At 39.6% G+C, this 17924-nt stretch overlaps 1 protein-coding gene across 8 annotated transcripts in view; it reads right to left on the bottom strand.

The window, feature by feature from the left end:
* Positions 1-17924, bottom strand: part of RALGAPA2 (Ral GTPase activating protein catalytic subunit alpha 2) — a 334693-nt gene that overhangs the window by 286594 nt on the left and 30175 nt on the right. For all 8 annotated transcript variants that reach the window (XM_036085370.2, XM_036085371.2, XM_036085373.2 and 5 more), the window contains exon 3: positions 14459-14508. In XM_036085370.2, the coding sequence (XP_035941263.1) occupies positions 14459-14508 (50 nt within the window). The remainder of the gene's footprint in view (positions 1-14458; positions 14509-17924) is intronic.

The raw sequence follows: 17924 nt of genomic DNA, 5'->3' as shown, positions 1-17924 counted from the left end.
GAAATTAGCCACATGACACAGGGTGCAAGGTAAAGGAACCGCTGACTATGGAAAAAATAGGGAGTTTGGTTTAAAAGAACATTAAGTCTTAGTTACTTGACTTTTTGAGTAATAAAAGGTCAGAAAACTTCTGACAACACGGCAGCTGGGTTTAAAGAAAACACCATGAGTACCCAGGCCACAAGGACAGTCTGGTTTCAGGCTAATAGTCTTTTTCTCTGCAACATTAAGCTCCAGAAGACTGTGTGGTCAATTGCTCACTGTAGGCCAAGCCAAGTAGAATGGGCACCAGAATACCACCCATATGGAGAACAGAAGTCCCAAAGTAGACCAGGTGCTTATGTAAAAATCCAGTACATGATAAAGATAGCTACAGTAAACTATAGCTATTTTAAAAAGCAAACAAAATTCAGAATTTTGAAGAAAAACAAGATTATAATTCAGAAAATATATAGCCAGATTTATATGTCTGAAGTTAAAAGAAAGATATTCTAGAGCTGGAAGTATACCAGCCACATATCTCCCTTCCTCAACATACTAAGCAAATTCACATTCCAGCAAACACAGAGATTAATTAAACAATTCAAAAACAAAGGTGCAGGGGTATAAACACTGTGACAGTGAGCTATATTTATATAATAGGAGTTAATATGGTTATGAAAACTAGAGTAAATCCTCAAAATTATTAACCTAAGAGAAATAACATTCTAAAAATATTATAATAAAACAATCTGGAAATAAAATACTTAAAATAGCTGAGAAGTGAGAAGTACAAAAAATATATGGGATTAAAGTAAAAGCATGGGGCTATCATCAAGTACTGCTTTACTCTTGCTATGCCTAATTAGAAGAAAAAAGTTTTGAAAAGTATTTTGCTAATTTAAAGACAATTATTAATAGCACAAATAATCATAGGGGAATGGAAGGAAAAGTGAATGGAAAGAAATCAGAGAAGGAGATAAACCATGAGAGACTCTTGACTCTGGGAAACAAACTGAGGGTTGTGGAAAGGAAGGGCCTGGGGGAATGGGGTAACTGAGTGATGGGCATTACGGAGGGCACGTGATGTGATGAACACTGGGTATTATAAACAACTAATGAATCACTGAACACTACATAAAAAACTAATGATGTACTATATGTTGACTAACTGAATTTAAATTAAAAATAAATAAATAAATTTGCATTCTAAAAAATACTAATAAAGATAATTATTGGAAGGATAGAAAATAGAAAGTATATTTTCCAAATCACAAAGTATATTCCATAAAGTGAAAGTGACCTCTCCCTCAAAAAACAAAAGTAGAAGAAAAACCAAAAATGTTGATTATCACACACAAAAAATCATAAATACAAATAGGTTAAATTCCTCTACCAAAGACCAAGTCAGTCAGAACTGGCTTTCAAAGGCAGAAAGATTAATAATAAAGTACAGAAAATGACATTTCAGGCATGCATGGGCACAAACACACAGCAAAGTAGTATTAATATCAAGTGAAAAGGCTTTAAGGGGGACAAAGGGAATCATTTCAAATAGATTAAAAATGTAATTCACAATTTAGTGATAATATGAACCTTTAGGCAACCAATAACATAGCATGAAAATAAAACAAAAAAGTACATGAAAATAAAAGAAATGCAGTAACTGAGGGGAAATACATTTATCATAGGAGGTTTTAATACACTTTATCTTTGACAGATAAAAGAGGCCATACAGTACAATACAACATCTTTGAATATAGTTAAGAGTGGTTTAATATATATGTAGAGAGACAAAATTTCACTTCACAGATTCTAATATTAATGAAAATTTACCAAAAGTTATTTTTCTAAGCCATGTGAATAAACCCTCAAAGTAGGAGCTGCACAAGTCACAAGTAAACTCAATGCACTGCACGTCCACCTTTGAGAGTTTAAACTAAAAAAATTTGCAAGTTCTTGAGGGACTTTGTTCTTGTGAGCAACAATCAAGTTAAAAAAAAAACACCCATAATTACAGACTGAAGATTATTAACAATGTGAATGCTGTAGAACAAAAATCGGTCAAAGCTACAAAAGAGGCAAATCTGTAGAGTTTAATTTTCTATAATACCAGAATGAAATAAACAAAAATAAGTTTAAACTCAAAAAGTTTATAGAAGGTGATTTAAGGAAGAAATCAATATAAAAGAAAAGAAAAACAAATTTCATAACAACAAAAGCATCTCTAAGTACTGCAAATCACTAAGCTATACATGGGGATTTGAATTGGTAGTAGTGTAAGTAATTAAAACAAATTTCCTTTAAATCAACTGTTTATTTGACTCATTAATAAGTATTCTTAAGTGTCCCTTTTGTGCCAGGTACCATGTGAGGGATCAGAGATAAAGTGACATAGGACACTGTTCCTGCTCTAAAAATGATAGCCCTAAGGGGGAAAGGCAAGAACATCAGAGATGTCAGTACGTGCACAAGGAAGTGAGTAGAGACAAGGCACACTTCCAAAGGGAGATCACCTTTGAACTGAATCCTGAAGAATACACAGGAGTAAGCCAGGCAGCGGAGGACATTTTAGGCAGACTAAGCAGTAGCAGGAAAAAAACAAAAACCAAAAACCCTGCTGCTTTGTTGCCAGTAGGAGCAAAAGTAAGGTGGGTGACAAGGGATGGAGAAGCAGGCAGAGGCCAGATCAGGAAGGGCCTTGAACATCTTGGCAGGGAGTTCAGTCTTCATCTTAAAGGCCAAAGGAATCAGAATTACATTATACAAAGAGCAATCCAGGTGGGTGAGGGAGACAGAAGGGGCAGAAGATCACAGACCAAAAGACTAGTTATCAGGATACTCCAGTAGGAGGGAAGACTGAAGCTCTGAACAAAGGCTAAGGTTGTGGGAAAAAGAGGGTATTCAAGAGCACCAGCATGAGATGTACAGAACCATGGAGTGGAGAAAAGTACTATCAATATCGATCAAAAGAGACAGATACAAATAGGAAACCATTTTCATTATATTAAAAATGCAATATTCAAAAACATGGAAGTGTAGGCACTTGATAGACTGTAAGAGGTTATTTTTTCACTTTGCTTGAGATCATGCAAAGGTCTAATATCTTTTTAACAAAAATCAAATTTCACTAGACTCTTTATTTTTAATGAGCAACTATCCAGAGACCTTCACAAATCCCCAAATTAGTAGCATATAATTCTACCCCCAATATATGGTTTTGCTCTGAATAAAGCACTCACTAAAACAAATTCAAGAAGAGTCTTCTTTTCACACGAGGATCTTACATGGGAAATCTCAGTCACAAGCAAACATGCCATACTTTTCTTCATTTCATACAAGCTTCTATTTTCTGGCTAAAAACTGTATTTTTCAGGTCTTTTCAATTTTGGTACCAGCATAACCAGTTAGCAGTCTTTTCTGTGCCATTTTTTTACAAAATACAAAAATATCACTTCCAGAGAGTTTCCAGTTAAGTAATGAGTAGAGAATTAACAAAGCCTCAGTGAGATGCCACCTTGTGGTTCCCACCATCCCAGAAACTTAGAGGATTTAAATGCTTGCCTCAACACAATTAGAAAGTGTCGCAGAGGGGTGCCTGGGTGGCTCAGTCAGTTAAGCATCTGCCTTCGGTTCAGGTCATGATCCCGGGGTCCTGGGATCAAGCACCACATGGGGCTCCCTGCTCGGCTGAGAGCCTGCTTCTCCCTCTGCCTCTCCCCCTCCCTTTGTCTCTCCATCTGCCTCATGTGCTTTCTCTCTCTCTCTCTCAAATAAATAAGTAAAATCTTAAAAAAAAAAAAAAAATTAGAAAAGGAGCAGAAAGTGTCACAGACCTACAATCGCCTCAAGACTGGCCACTCTGCCAAGTTCACTCAGTGAATGCCCAAGGTCTGCAAGAACAGCTGGTGCACTGCATGCAGACTTCAAGCCAGACTCTCATTCCAACCTGGCCAGTGTCACAAGCACATCAAACACTAGGTGTCACTCTGTAACAGGCACCACACTACACATCCAAACAAAACAAGCCATCGAAAATTTATAGCATATGTTTGTACAACTCTCTCCTGGATTTATAAAAAAGAAACCAACTCATCCAAATCGTGTTAACACACTAATTCAAATCAATTTAAAGGGAGAGAAAAAAACTCTTTACATATCTTCTGCTCTTCTACCAATGAATACAACATGCTATTGTGAATTTTCCATATATTTAGCCCTGATGCCGTTTCTACCATCTGCCCCTTAAAGGGTTCCTGGAAGCATTTGCTAGTGCTACCTTCCAGGGGACCTGTTCTGAGAGTGTCAGTTACCAACGAGTCAAGCAGCACACTACGTGAGAGAGGCTGGCATGCCAGGAAGCTCAGGGCATCTGGGCTGCAACAGATAATCACCAGAATGTAATTTCAGACTTCCACAAACATGTCTCCAGTTTCCCTTCCCCCAAGGTGAATTGAGTAATTCAGTATATCCTGTTGGGTCAATCCCAAGTTTCTCACCTGTAAGTTTCAAGGCATAAAGAAAACTGTAGGCTTAAATATTAAATTTTCAAGTTAAAACATCCATTGAAAATGGCTCCTTTCAACTTAGACATTTGTAGTTTAATTCAAATTATTAACATGCTGTAATAAGATAATCAAATTTTAACCACAAGCAATGCATTTAAAGAATCCCCAGAAAGGACTGGATGTTTATATTTTGTTTCCATCTTCCCATTTGCAGAGATCATAAACATTTCATGATTCAAAGCGGACAGCAGTATAACCACAGGCTATAGAAATGAAAGGCCTGGGGCCTATGTTTTATTATTCCCCCAGTATCCATTACAGGGCACAGAACGGAGGAGTGATTTCTGAGTTAACTCACCACCACGAGGAACATGTGAGACAAATGAGAAAGGGCACGACTAGCCATCCGGGCCTCTACTGTGATCCCTGCACAGGGGCCTCAAGGATTATCATGGAGCAGATCACACTATACCATAACAATACTGCTATCATCTGGAGTTGTTCCCAATCAAGGGCTCAACATTAATAAGCACAAGTATGACTAATGCTATGAAGCCAGAACAATTACATACATACCTCTCTTATCATTTAAAATACATGTAACACATTAAAATATACCCCTCATGTCATAAAAAAGTGACCTAACATTCTGGTCAGGACCACCAGTGGCATTGATTTTGCTCACCAACTGGAATTCAGGACAGCTCTGGGGATTGGAGATGGGTGTCTCTACTGGCTCAGTTCTTTTTAAAATGTTCTCCATGGAATGTGAACTAACACTAGTTTTGTTGTTTGTTTTTTTTCCCAATTGCAATCAGTCATTTAGAATTATTGCAGTGACCCAGGAGCTGCATTTAAAGTTGGCATCATTCTTTTAAAAGAAAAAAAAATCCATGGAAGCATCGAAATATTTGAAATCCTCAATAAGAACTTAAATTCCAAGGATTTAAGAAGAATCTGGTTTTCTTGTTCATTTTATTTGTTCTTGTCCCTCCTCCACTCAATAACAGTAAAGTGGTCCTTGTGGAAAAAATAAAAAGCAATAACAACATGAGAGGTTTGTGGAAAGAAGTCCTTCACTCAGCATGAGAAGGAGGGAGTAGCGTGGAAGTATGTTTGCACACTGGACCGTCTGAAATAAGTCATAACAAATAAAGCAAAGGAAAGCAGGGGCTGTGGAACCAGTTAATTGCAAAACTACAATTCTGCTGTCTTGCTATGTGGTATTTGCTCGTAAGAAAAGGTGTCAGCCGTTATATAAAGAAAGCAAAAGAACGTTATATATAATCCTGCTGGATACCTGCCCTGAATGTGCTGGTCTGTCTATGATTCAGTCTAAGCTTTTCCACTGAACCCCTGCAGGAGCTTCGGATTCATTTTCATCTGCAAAGAGTTATAAAAGATATGCAGTTCCACCAAAGGAAGAAGAAAGAAGATGGGGGAAGGAAAATGAGGTGGGGGGAGGTTGGGGGAGGGGAGAAATGGAAACAAACATCTCAGAATTATTTGCAATCCTATTATATTCATAATTCTAGTTTTTCTTCAGGAAATTTCTCTGTTATTAATATCTGAGGTAGGATGATGCTATTAAGTGTGAAAAGTTATAATTTCCATCTATATTGGAAAAAATATCAAAACTCAAATTACTGACAGCAAATACAAAGCAACTGTACAGAGAGTGAAAACCAGCCATTCATTTCACCTTCTTTTGCACAACTCTGGGCACTGCACTGGATCCAGTTATGTTACTATTATCAGAAAAGCTAGTAAAAATCCTTTCCCCCTATTTTGAGGAAAAGAATTAGAGGCTAAACCCGCTATCTATATAAGCTCACTTGGAGCAATAAAGAACAAGAGAACCAGTGTTGAATTCCATTAAAGTAAGACAGCTTCCACTACAGCCTGGATTCACTGCCGGTCCATTATGACTCCCAAACTAACTACACCCAGCAAGAATCTGTATGCACGAGCCTGCCTCCAATCCAGCATTACCTCCACACCACAGAGAGGGAAAGAAGATGGTAGGTTGGAGGCCTACAGTAAATGTCAAACAACCAACTTCATCTTCAATAGTAAAGGAGAAACAAACACTAGTGACCATAGTTTATTCCCCTTCCTCTGTGTGCCCCTGAAGAAGCCCCCAGACCATCGGCACTCTCTGGGTGGCTCACCTGCTGCGGTTTGCCCCTAGCACCCAGGCCTCTCCGACCCGAATCTCCCCCACCGAAACAAGGCAGGAGGAGAAACAGCATACATCTTCCTGAAATGACACTCGAAGTGTTTTCTTTATCTTGGGGTGAGGCGAGTAAGTGCAGGGAAGATGGGAGCTGTGACAGGGAGATGAAGTACTACTTAATTTGACCCTTATTTAAAGTATTATTTTCATCCTAAAACAAGCATGAAAAGAGTAGAATGAATCTGTGTGCGGCTTTTCAATTTTATGTTTGCATGGGCCACTTTGGAACCATGCTTCCCCCCAGCCAAGGGCACTTTGGTAACAAAGCCTGAGAAGCCCAAGGAAACCATGTCAGTAAAACCCTAAACCTTAAGACCCCTGCCCTATGAGGACACAAACATGCTGAGGATTTAACCAAGTGTTTAGCAAAGAGAAATAAGGTAACAATCTCTGCTGATAGACTATTGAGCTTCTCTGTCCAATGAGTAGCTACTAGGCACATGAGGCTATTTAATTTTAAAATTTAAATCAAATGAAATTACTTAAAATTAAAACTTCAGTCACAACAGCCACATTTCAAGCACTGAACAGCCCACGTGGCTAGTGGTTACCTAACTGGATAGCACCAACACAGAACATTCCCATCATTGCAGAGAGTTCTATTGAACAGAGCTGCCCTAGACAAAAAGCAACTGAGATGTTTAGATCTGCAAAGGCTAGTCAGAGTCAAGTTGATTTAGTATTTAAAACTAAACAGAAGCATGAAATTAAATTTCATGCTAAAAGACTTGCCTGTGAACTTCCTGATTTGTAGTGTCATGGGTTGGTAGAGCTTCAAGAGACCTCAGGGCTATATAGTCCCACTCCTTCACGTTACAGACATGGAAGCCAAGGTAAAGAAAGGGCAAGTACCCACCTCAAGGCCACACAGCTCAGCAGGATCAATGCCTGATCTAAAGCTACCTTCTTCCTATTTCTTTTATCCAGAGTTTTAGGTGAGGAAGGAAAATGTTAACATAAAAATAACAACCCCATGGGAGATAAGATGAGAATTTAAGAGGCTTTAATCTCACAATAAATATAAACAGGTGCAAATCACTGGGGGGGGGGAAGGGGGGCTACAAAGGATTATACGTAATGGTTGCTGGCCTCAGGAACTTTACAGTCTCATTAGGAAGCTAAGGTAGAGCCACCTTCAAGGAAAACTAAGAACATCCAGCTATAATGAAATGGTAACACGGGAGTGTATTATACAAGTTCACAGAAAAAAATGGGCACCTCTAGCTGGAGTTGCCAGAAGAAATCAATGGGTCTGAACAGAGCCGGAAAGTATGGGCCAGAGGATGAGGAGAGCAAAGGGCAGTCCCCGAAAAAAGAATTGCATAAACCAAGAGGCAGGAGTAAAACTATGCAAAAAGAGGTAAAGGGGCAGTAAGCAAAGCAGTGTGTGTGTGAGAGAGCACTTCCACAGAACAACACCCCCAACAACATGTGGAAGAAAAACACGCAGGGACCCTGCAGGGGCTCATGTTAGCCCAGCTCAGGCCACACTGTAAGAACTATAAAGAACCTGTGCAGGTCTCTAGGAAGGAAAAAACAGGGCTTATTTAATCTGGTGGGGTAATTTGGATAAATCTAAAACTAAGGAATCTAGAAGTCAAATGTCCTATATATCTGTGATGTCTAACTCTGTGATCTTTGGAAAAATAGATGAATGAGTAGCATTCGGAGGTCAGAACATGTGTAAGCCTTGAAATTAAACCTCTTCTGTTAATGTATATTTTAACTGGGGTGAGGGGGTGGGGTAAAGGAAATGTCTTGCTATCAAATTCTAGAATTTCCTTAAGCATAAATGAGTAACTCCAAACGATTGCATTTCTGTGCCAAAGGGAAATGGCATATGACATGGCAGACAGCTTGAAACAACATCTCTGTTTCACTATATGCTCTCATTTTCTGTGTATTCCTGATGCTCTAACACCTGGCATCTTGCTGACCTCAGAGAGGCTGCCCCTCCCAGGATTAGCCAAGTCGTGCACACAGTACCCGCTAACATGCCTTTGACAGGCAGACCAACCAAACCAAAATCCATTCCCACAACCACCTTCTTTTATGGGCTCTCAGACTTGGGACACTATCCTCCTGCTCAAATCACCTGGGGACTAGGTATTAGACCATTAGGGGCCCCCTCTACAGCCCAGAGCCTGCCAAAATTATTCAAACTATCCAATCCTAAACCTGCTTAACTTGCTTGCCTTGCTTTGCCCATTCCTTCCCTCAAAAGCCACAATGAAGACTCCCACCCTCAGTTCCCCTCTCTCTGCTTGCTCTCTGTGTGCTCTCTGGTTCTCTCTTCATAGCCCTGCTGGCAGGACATGCCTCCTGTTTCTATCATACTCCTTTGAGTACAATAAATATTTCTTCCTTTATGGCAACCACTGTCATGTCTGTGTGCCTGTCTTACCACACCTGATTAAAACAAATCCCCTGTACCATTAAAACAACCTCTTAACTACCAAATACAGAAGGTTCTCAAAGTTATTTGACCTTGAAGCCCATTCACCAGGTGCCTTACATTTCTACACCAGCCCTCCTTTTCCCCTGTGTAGGTAGCTACCTCAAGGGCTGCCACCAAAGTGTCCCTTCTACAAAGGGCCATTCAGAATTTTCTGTGACTCAGAAGGTCATTACTGGAGCTCTGGCCTAAGTCCATTGTTACCTGTGGATGCTTCCGTTAGTATGAAATGTAACGTATGCTCAATGAGGGCAGGGGGTTCTGTCTGACTTGCCCACCACCGTATCTCCAGCACCTGGAAATGTGCCTGAAACACGTAGTTGGCATCCAATAAATGTGTGTAATAAATGAATGAACTATACAAGAATAGATACATATTGGTAGACGTGGCCTGTGGAATATAGCTTTAAAAGCAGGAGAGTATTGAGACTCCTACATGGTAGGTGGCATGGCACTGAGTTAAGAAAATGGGTTCTACAGTGAGACCAGAGGTTAAGTCTCTATCTACCATTTGATAGATGTGCAATCTTGGACAAGTCACCTACAACAACAAAGACCCCAGTCTTCCACTGATAAAAACTGGGAAGGCAGAATCCACTTCAGAAGGAAAGGATGACACAGGATGGCCATGTACAACACTTACACTGTGGTCAAGATGGCAATGTAAATTCATCTTATGGGGTCCCACACCATCATCCCCCACTGCTACTTGAAACACATGGCAATGATAGATTAAATATATTTTTAAAAGAAGAGTAAAATTAACAAGTGAACCTCAGTAAAAAAAAAAAAAAAAAAAAATGTGACAAACATCCCCATGAAGCGGCAACCAAAGTGATGCACAGATTTGCAGCCAGAGGCAAAGGTGTCTGGAGGTCAACCTCAATGAGTACAAGTGCTCCTGCTGGAGATAAAGGCAGACAGAAAGGCCTGCCTGCTGCCTGAAACCGCAACTTCAGCGGGGTTGGCAGCTTGATTGCACACCACTTGCTTCATCAGAGCACTGTAAGGTCTCCAGTCGCTCATTCCATCTAAACACTACTGCCTCCTTTTGCAAAGGATCCCTTCCAAATCGCCCCACTTACAGAGACAGGCAGCAGGTCTCCCTACACACTCTCCTTCCAACCCTTCCTCACTCTCTCATCTCTCTGCTTTCTTCCAATCCACTTTTTATTTATAGGCTATCTTTACACAATATCCCTTCTGTGATTTAACATGTCTTAATAATTTTACCTCTTATAAAGGAAGCCTTCCCCAATTATTTACACCTTGATAAGTATTTACCTCCGAATCCTCATAAACCACCTCTTTATATGGCACTAACTTGAAGAAAATAGCAATGAAGTTACTTAATTTTCAAAATGAACCATACAAATTACAACCTACCTTCTAAAGCCAGAGACAGAAAGAGAACATAAGCATAAACAAAAGTAATGCTGGTTCATTATTCATTCATATTTACTATGCAAAATGAAAGTTTTATGAAGCTTTGAATAATATATATTTGTTCTATTATATAGGCAACTAATCCTCTGTAGATGGTAATGTATCTGTAATAACACCCTCCCTAATCTAGAATTTCTGGACACGAGGAGAGGGTATTAAAATCTCCTCTGTGGGAGGTATAGGACTACAGTCTCTGTCTCTGACAGGCTTTCCTGCTACAGGACAAGACTTGCAATTAATGACAGCAAAGATAATTCTCAAAACATTTCTGGGCTTTAGAGGACATTGGGAAACTAACAAAGGACTTAAAAAATGGTAGGAAAGGAAGTAAGAAGAAGGAAGTGGCCAAAACCTGATCTGTAAGCAACAAGCTCAAGAGAAACAATTCAGGGTGCCAGAGAACTAACACAAATTTCACTGCAGGCTCTCTAGATCTAGATGTCTGTGCCCTCCAGACCCCAGTTCTCACCACATGGTACGTTTGAAGAACTGAACCTGAGATTCCGTTAATAAACCAGAACCTTCAAATGGAGCCAAAGTGGTTCCAACCAAGAACACTCCCAGCCTCCTGGCAAAGAAAGACAAACCCTCCAGAAAAACACAGGAATTGAAACAGATTAAATCTATGTTCAATTAAATCTGGTCTCAAAATCCCACCACAAATCATGCAAGAAAAGAAGCCATCGTGAGAGACAGCAGATTTAGGCAAACTGAAGACTTTACCTAGATACTGGAATGATCAGATACAGAACATGAAATATTACATGTTAAATGTTTAAGAACACAAAAGAGGTCTAAAAATGAAAAAGGATCAAGAGCCTATTAAAAGCAACAGGCCAAATATGAACACTGAATTTAAGGAAGTTAAAACATGAAATAAAAATTATTGAGATGTAAAACACAACAGAATGGTTGAGCAGCAGATGAGCCCCAAATGAAGGAGTTCACGCACTGCACAGAAGAACTGAAGACATTCCCCGGAATGCAACACAAGGATGCAGGGAAAGAGGACGAAAGCCAGCTTGAGAGACATGGAGAACAGATCAAGGTTTAAATAAGAATCCTGGGAAGTACACCAGAAGGACAGAAAGGAGTCAACATTTGAGAAGATAGCAGCTGAGCATTTTACAGAAATGACAGAGGATTTAAATCCAGAAATACAGGAAATGCATAGATACCAAGCAAGACAAGAAATCTTCAACTAGACATTTTGTGGTGAAGCTACAGAACACCAAAGACTAAGAAAAAGATTTTAAAAGAAGCCAGAGAGAAAAGGCATTTAAAGGAACAATTAGAGGGGGAACGGAGTTTAAAGCTGCTGCAGTGGTAAGGAGAAGCTAGTAAAATGGTACCCGTAAAGGGTGACACAAGTATTTTACTGCGACTGCTGCTAATACAATGTCTAATATACATAACAACTGAAGACAAGGAAGATTAATCCGGAGCAGAGAAAACTGAAAGAATTATGACCCTCAAAAGAAGGGTTACACCAAAAAATTTTAAAACTCTGGTGATCAAAAATTCTTAGAATTCCTAAAATTCTTAGAAAAATATATAATTTACCAAATCTGAATCAAGAAAAAAAGAAAACCTGAATAATCCTAAAATAATCCTAAAATGATTAAAGAAATTGAATGAGTTATTAAAATCTTCCAATTAAAAACAAAAAATAAAGGACCAGTTTCAGAAGGTTTTTACAGGAAAGACTAAAAAACATTCTAGGAACAGATCATTCCAGTCTTATGCAAACTGTTTTATAAAATAGAAAAAGAAATACTTGACACCAGGTTCTACAACCTTGATATCAGGATCATTCAGAAACAAAGTGAGGAAGGGAAATTGAGGCCAACCTCAGATGTGAACATAGATCCAAAAAGGCAAAGTATTAGCCTCCAAAATTCAGAACTACAATTCACCACATTTATATTCATGAAGAATCATCACATGGTTATCTCAGTTAATAAAGAAAAAAAATATATTTGGAAACTTCAAAACCTATCTATGACTTTTTATAAATCTTACCAAACTAGAAATAGAAGCAAACTTAATCTGATAAAGTGTATCTACTGAAAATTTACAGAAAACTTCATTAATAAAACATCAGGAGGCCGGGGAAGCCCTGAATGATGAAACATTAACAGAACTCTTTAAATCAGAAGCAGGATGACCATCTTTGTTGTGTCTGTTTATCCACGTACTGGAGGGCCAGCACTGTAAGACAAGAAAACAGACTAACTGGCAAGCCTGTCATTATTAACAGACAATCTGACTGTCCACCAAGAAAACAAAAAAAAATCTGCAGACAAAATTTGGAATTAAATAAATCATACATATTCACTTAATCCAGCAGTGGGGATGGAATGAATGAACTTGAGCTAAATTCACAAACATAGATAAATCTCAGAAATACCGTTGAACATAAACAGCAAGCCACAGATGATTATGTACCATGTGAGACCATTTTTATTATACTCAAAACCAAACAAAACTGCATTGTTTAGGGATATGAATATTTGTGGTAAAAAGCATTTTTAAAAAAGAAGGGTAACAGCATAATGCAGAGGAGTGACTGCCTTCAGAGGAGAAAAAGAACAGGATCAAGGAGAAGCACCCAGGTAACGTCTAGTTCTTAAAATGAGGGAGGGGAGTGGGTGTCAAGAGAATGGACTTTAGCACTATGCTTCAAAACTTGCATATATATTATAGGTTCTTTAGTAAATGTATCAACTGCTACATAAATAAGATAATTTAAATTAATGGGATAGTTCAAGCAAATAATGGTTAGTAGATATATATTCAAGTGACAGGCTTAATTAAAGCTCCTGTTAAAGACAGCTCCTCTGTGGAATTTCATTCAAGGAGGGTTACCACAGGAAACACAATAACCACCATAAAATATACAGTAAATCAATGTCTCTTACTCTGGGGAAGGAGTACAGTCCTCAAAGGAGAGAAAGGGGAACCACAGTCACTGAGTGCCAGCCATGAGCCAGGTACTGGTCAGGAGGTCTTCAGATCTGTTTTATTCCACAAACCCAAATAGTCCATGGAGAGCCTTCTCCCCTGGCCTCTCCCTCCAGCCAGCTCCGCAACAAATATACATTAGGCCTTCCCTTTACAGTCATAAAGTTGATCTCACACCAACCTAAGCACGTGTCTCTTCAAACCATGAATAATTTCTAGATAACCAACAATTAACTTTCAGAACCCACAATTTAGTTCTAGTGTAACTCTCAAGGTATCAGTAATCTGGCCACTTGTCTAATACATGCGGACAAGAAAGACTTTAAGCTTAATAGATCAAGAACCACACCCAAATATATTGATCCAACTTTGAAAAGAATATGTGATCACACATGGACACACAGACACATACAAAGATTGCAATCTCACTAGTAGTCAGGAAAATACATATTGAAAACAGTGGGTTTTCAACATGTCAGTTTGCATTATATATATGCAAATATATATATATAATATATATTTTATATATATTAAAAAAATCATCTCCAGGGTTGGTTAGGGAAATTTACATACAACTTCCATATAAGTTTCCATATAAGTTTATATGACCTTTTTGAAAACAATTTGGCAATATCAGTATTTTAAATGTGGATACATTTCCATCTAACAACTTCACATCTAGGTAACCATACAGGAAAAATTCTCCCACGTGTTTGCAAAAAAAAATTAAAAATCACAAGAATATGCTTTGCAGCATTGTTTGTAAAAGTAGAGGGAAGGAAATACATGTCCATCATTTTTTATGTCTTCAAGTAAAATTAAACAGCCAACAAGAATCTTAAAAGCTAAATGAATTTAACAAACACTTACTTCAAAAAGAAAGAGGATGGAGTCCAGCTCCTCCCTTTGTGACTTATTCCCTGGAATATACAAAAAAACATTAGTTATCATGACAATGTGTAAATTTTAGGATATTAAAAATTACGTTATCTTGAAAACATTTAAGCTTCAACATACACTCATTTATTCAAAAACTACCAGGAGGTAGCATGGAATCCGTGTCAGGAATGTAGATAGATACCCAAACCACACCGCCTGAGTCCACCTCTAGCAGAGCCACTCCTCGCTAGCTGTTTAAACACAGCCTCCACGTTTTCCGAGTCAACCCATAAACGGCAATTTATTCATTTCTCAATTCGTTACTTATGAGCTCAAATTATGAAGGAATGCACGGCAGAAGCAAAGAAAGCATTCTACCTTTTTTGATATGAAGAGGCACAGAGCAGTCATAACTATGAAAAGCCATGCATGTCTTCAGGCCATGTGCACTTGTCCTTTTGACAGTGACAATAATAGAAACTACAAAACCTATAGCAGCCGGTTACATTTATCGTCCAGTCTCTGTGCCAAGGGCCCTGCGCTAAGTGCTTGCCATTCAGCATCTAACTTAGGAAGAAGCAAACCTTTTCTGTAAAGGGCCAGACAGTGTATATTTTAGGCTTTACAGGCCCCTCTTGTAATCATTCAACTCTGCCATGATGGCACAAAAGCAGCCATGGGTAACACATAAATGCACTGGGTATGGCTGTGTTCAACAACTTATTTGCATAAACAAGCAGTCAGCTGCAAGTTGTGGACCCCTGATCTAACGGAATCCCCACAGCTCTATGAAGTAAGATAAGATGGCATTCGTTCATTGAACAAATACTAAAGAATGAATGTGTCAGAGATTCTTCCAGGCCGTGAGGATACAGTTGTGATACAAAACACAACAATCCTTGCCCTGAGGAAGCTTATATTCTGGCTGGAGGATGTATTCAATAAATGAGAAAACCAAGAGGGAAGGCTAATGGGGAATGCCAAAATGGGTGGTATTCAGTTCTGACCAGGGAAGTCAGGGAACATCTTGCTGATAAGATGACATCCGAGCAAAGATCTGAAAAAGGTAAGGAAGGAAGACACATGGACACTTGGGGGTAAGGAAATAAGCCATATGGACATTTGGGAGAAATTTGTTCTGGGCAGAGGGACTGGACAAATTCCTTATGGCTGAGCAAGCCTGGCATGGTCAGGAAACAGCGAGAAGGCCCCACTTGTGTCTGCAGTGAAGGGGGAGAACTGCCGCAGGTGAGGTTAGAAAGCGGGTAGGGTAAAGGCAGGCAGGTAAGGTGGTCTGAGGCCATCCAGAATTGGGAAGCTATTTGAGGGTATGGAGTGCTGAGTCATGATGTGATATATTTTTAAAGCATCACTCCAGCTGCTCTTCTGAAGAGACTGGCAGGGGCGGGGCGGGGGGGGGGATCACAAGTGTGGAAAGGGGTAGACCATTTCTGAGGGTCTAATAATCCAGGTGAGGATAATGGGAGCACCAGCATTACCAGCACAGGCAGTGAGAAGAGGCCAATGATTCTGGATGTATTTTGAAGGCAGAGCCAATAAACTTGGGTTTTGGCCTAAATAACGGAAGGCTGAAGTTATCACAAGATGATTTCATTATTCATAGCAAACATTTTCCTTCATTCTGTTGTTTTGGTACACTTTCTTCCTGGTACTCTAATCAAAACACAGATTGTATTAAAAGCAAGAAACTTGAAAATCTCAACCCTATTTTATCGGTTCTTCATTATGATTCTTTCTAATAGACTGCAAGAATGCAGAATTTTTCCTCTCCTATCAAGAGATGTCTATTTCTCTATTTGCATTGGAGAGGCATGTAACTTGCTCTGGCCAACGTTACATTAACAAATGTGAGGGAAGCACAAGCTTGAAAAGCCTTATGCACTCGCTGAGCTTGGAACCCTAAGGCCAGCATGTAAAGGAGCTCAAGATAACCTGCAAGCATGGAGTGCCCTGGTCAACAGCTTGCCAACCACAAGACATGTAAATGAGGCCATCAACCACCAGCTGATGGGAGAGGCATGAGCCAGCCTAAACCAGAAGAACTGCCCAATAAACCTAGAAAATTGTAAGCTAAATGACTGGTTGTTTTATTAAGGGACTTAGTTTTGGGACGGTTTATAATGCAATTTGTTATACAGCACAAACTAACTGACACACTCTTGAACAACTACATTTTCTTCTAAAAGGACAGAGAAAGCAAAAGGGAGGAAGGAGGAGGGACAGAGGAGCCTTTAAAATGGGGTGTTTTGGTTGCAGGGCTTTTTTTAAGACAAGGGATTCTAATATCTTTCTTTGCTATTCTGATTACCCATAATATCACACTTTTTCCCTCCACACACCTGTGAAAAAAAGTTAAGTGGAACAAAACTAGGGAACAGGATAAAAATCAGATTGCTTCATATTTGAATTATCTACCAATTTGGGGAAAAAATTAAGCTCAAGATGTATGTCAATTTATAACTCACAGGGGAAAAACTGAGCAATTAATTGAAAAACAATAAACAAAACCCCTTGTTGGCATCCTTGGGCACATGGTCGTATTTGACTTGGTGACTGTCTAGAACCTGGAGCATTCTGTAAGACTCTGAGCCATTGGTCTATGTCCGAGGCCACCACACTGCCTGTGCCACATTCCTTCCCCTCCATGCCTGATGTCTGCCTCAGGTTCTGCAGAAGCAGTCAGGGCATCCATACACTCTTCTCTGCATCCTCTTCTGTATACCTGACTCTATCTCAACCCATGTCCCCCACCACCTTGCACCATCAGTCATCTCCCTTTAGTCAGCCTGCAAACAGGTAAATGCAGCCTGTAAAACCCTCCCCTGACCAAGGTACGCCTTGAGCTATGATCCTCTGTCTTCACCATCAAACTTTCTACAAGGGTATTCTTGTGTGTAGCCTCCACGGTCTCACACCCAGTCACTCCATCTCTCTGTCTGGCTTAGGATCCCATTACTCACCTAGACTTTTCTTTCAGTACTCAGTGACAACCTCCTCGATGCACTACCACTTCCTAATCCAGCTGCTCCACAACTTTTTGCATCATCAAACATTGCTGACATTTCATTCCTTGAAATTGTCTCTTCTCTGGGCTTCTGTGACAAAATGCTTTCCTGCCATCGAAGCCTCTTCTCAGCGCCATACACTACTCCTTTATCTTTACTCTTTATCTGCCCAATAAAAGAAGGAATTACCCCAAATCCTTAACTGTCACTCTCTCTACAAAGAACACATCCCTTGGCAACAGCATGATTGCACCTCTCTTCTCCCAAGCTCCCATCCCTACATTTTTACTGCCCAGCCAGAACCTACACCTGGGTGTCCCATGGGCACCTCAACTCAGACTGCCCAAAGCTGCACTCATCCTCCTACCTCCTGAACCTGGCTTCCCTCCAGAGTTCCCACTACTGTTGTGGCAGTTTATGAACCAGACTCA

The sequence above is a fragment of the Halichoerus grypus genome, chromosome 10 (assembly GCF_964656455.1).
Source record: "Halichoerus grypus chromosome 10, mHalGry1.hap1.1, whole genome shotgun sequence".
NCBI classification, from domain to species: domain Eukaryota; kingdom Metazoa; phylum Chordata; class Mammalia; order Carnivora; family Phocidae; genus Halichoerus; species Halichoerus grypus.
Note: the sequence above shows the minus strand (reverse complement) of the source record. Positions and strands in the feature narration are given on the sequence as shown.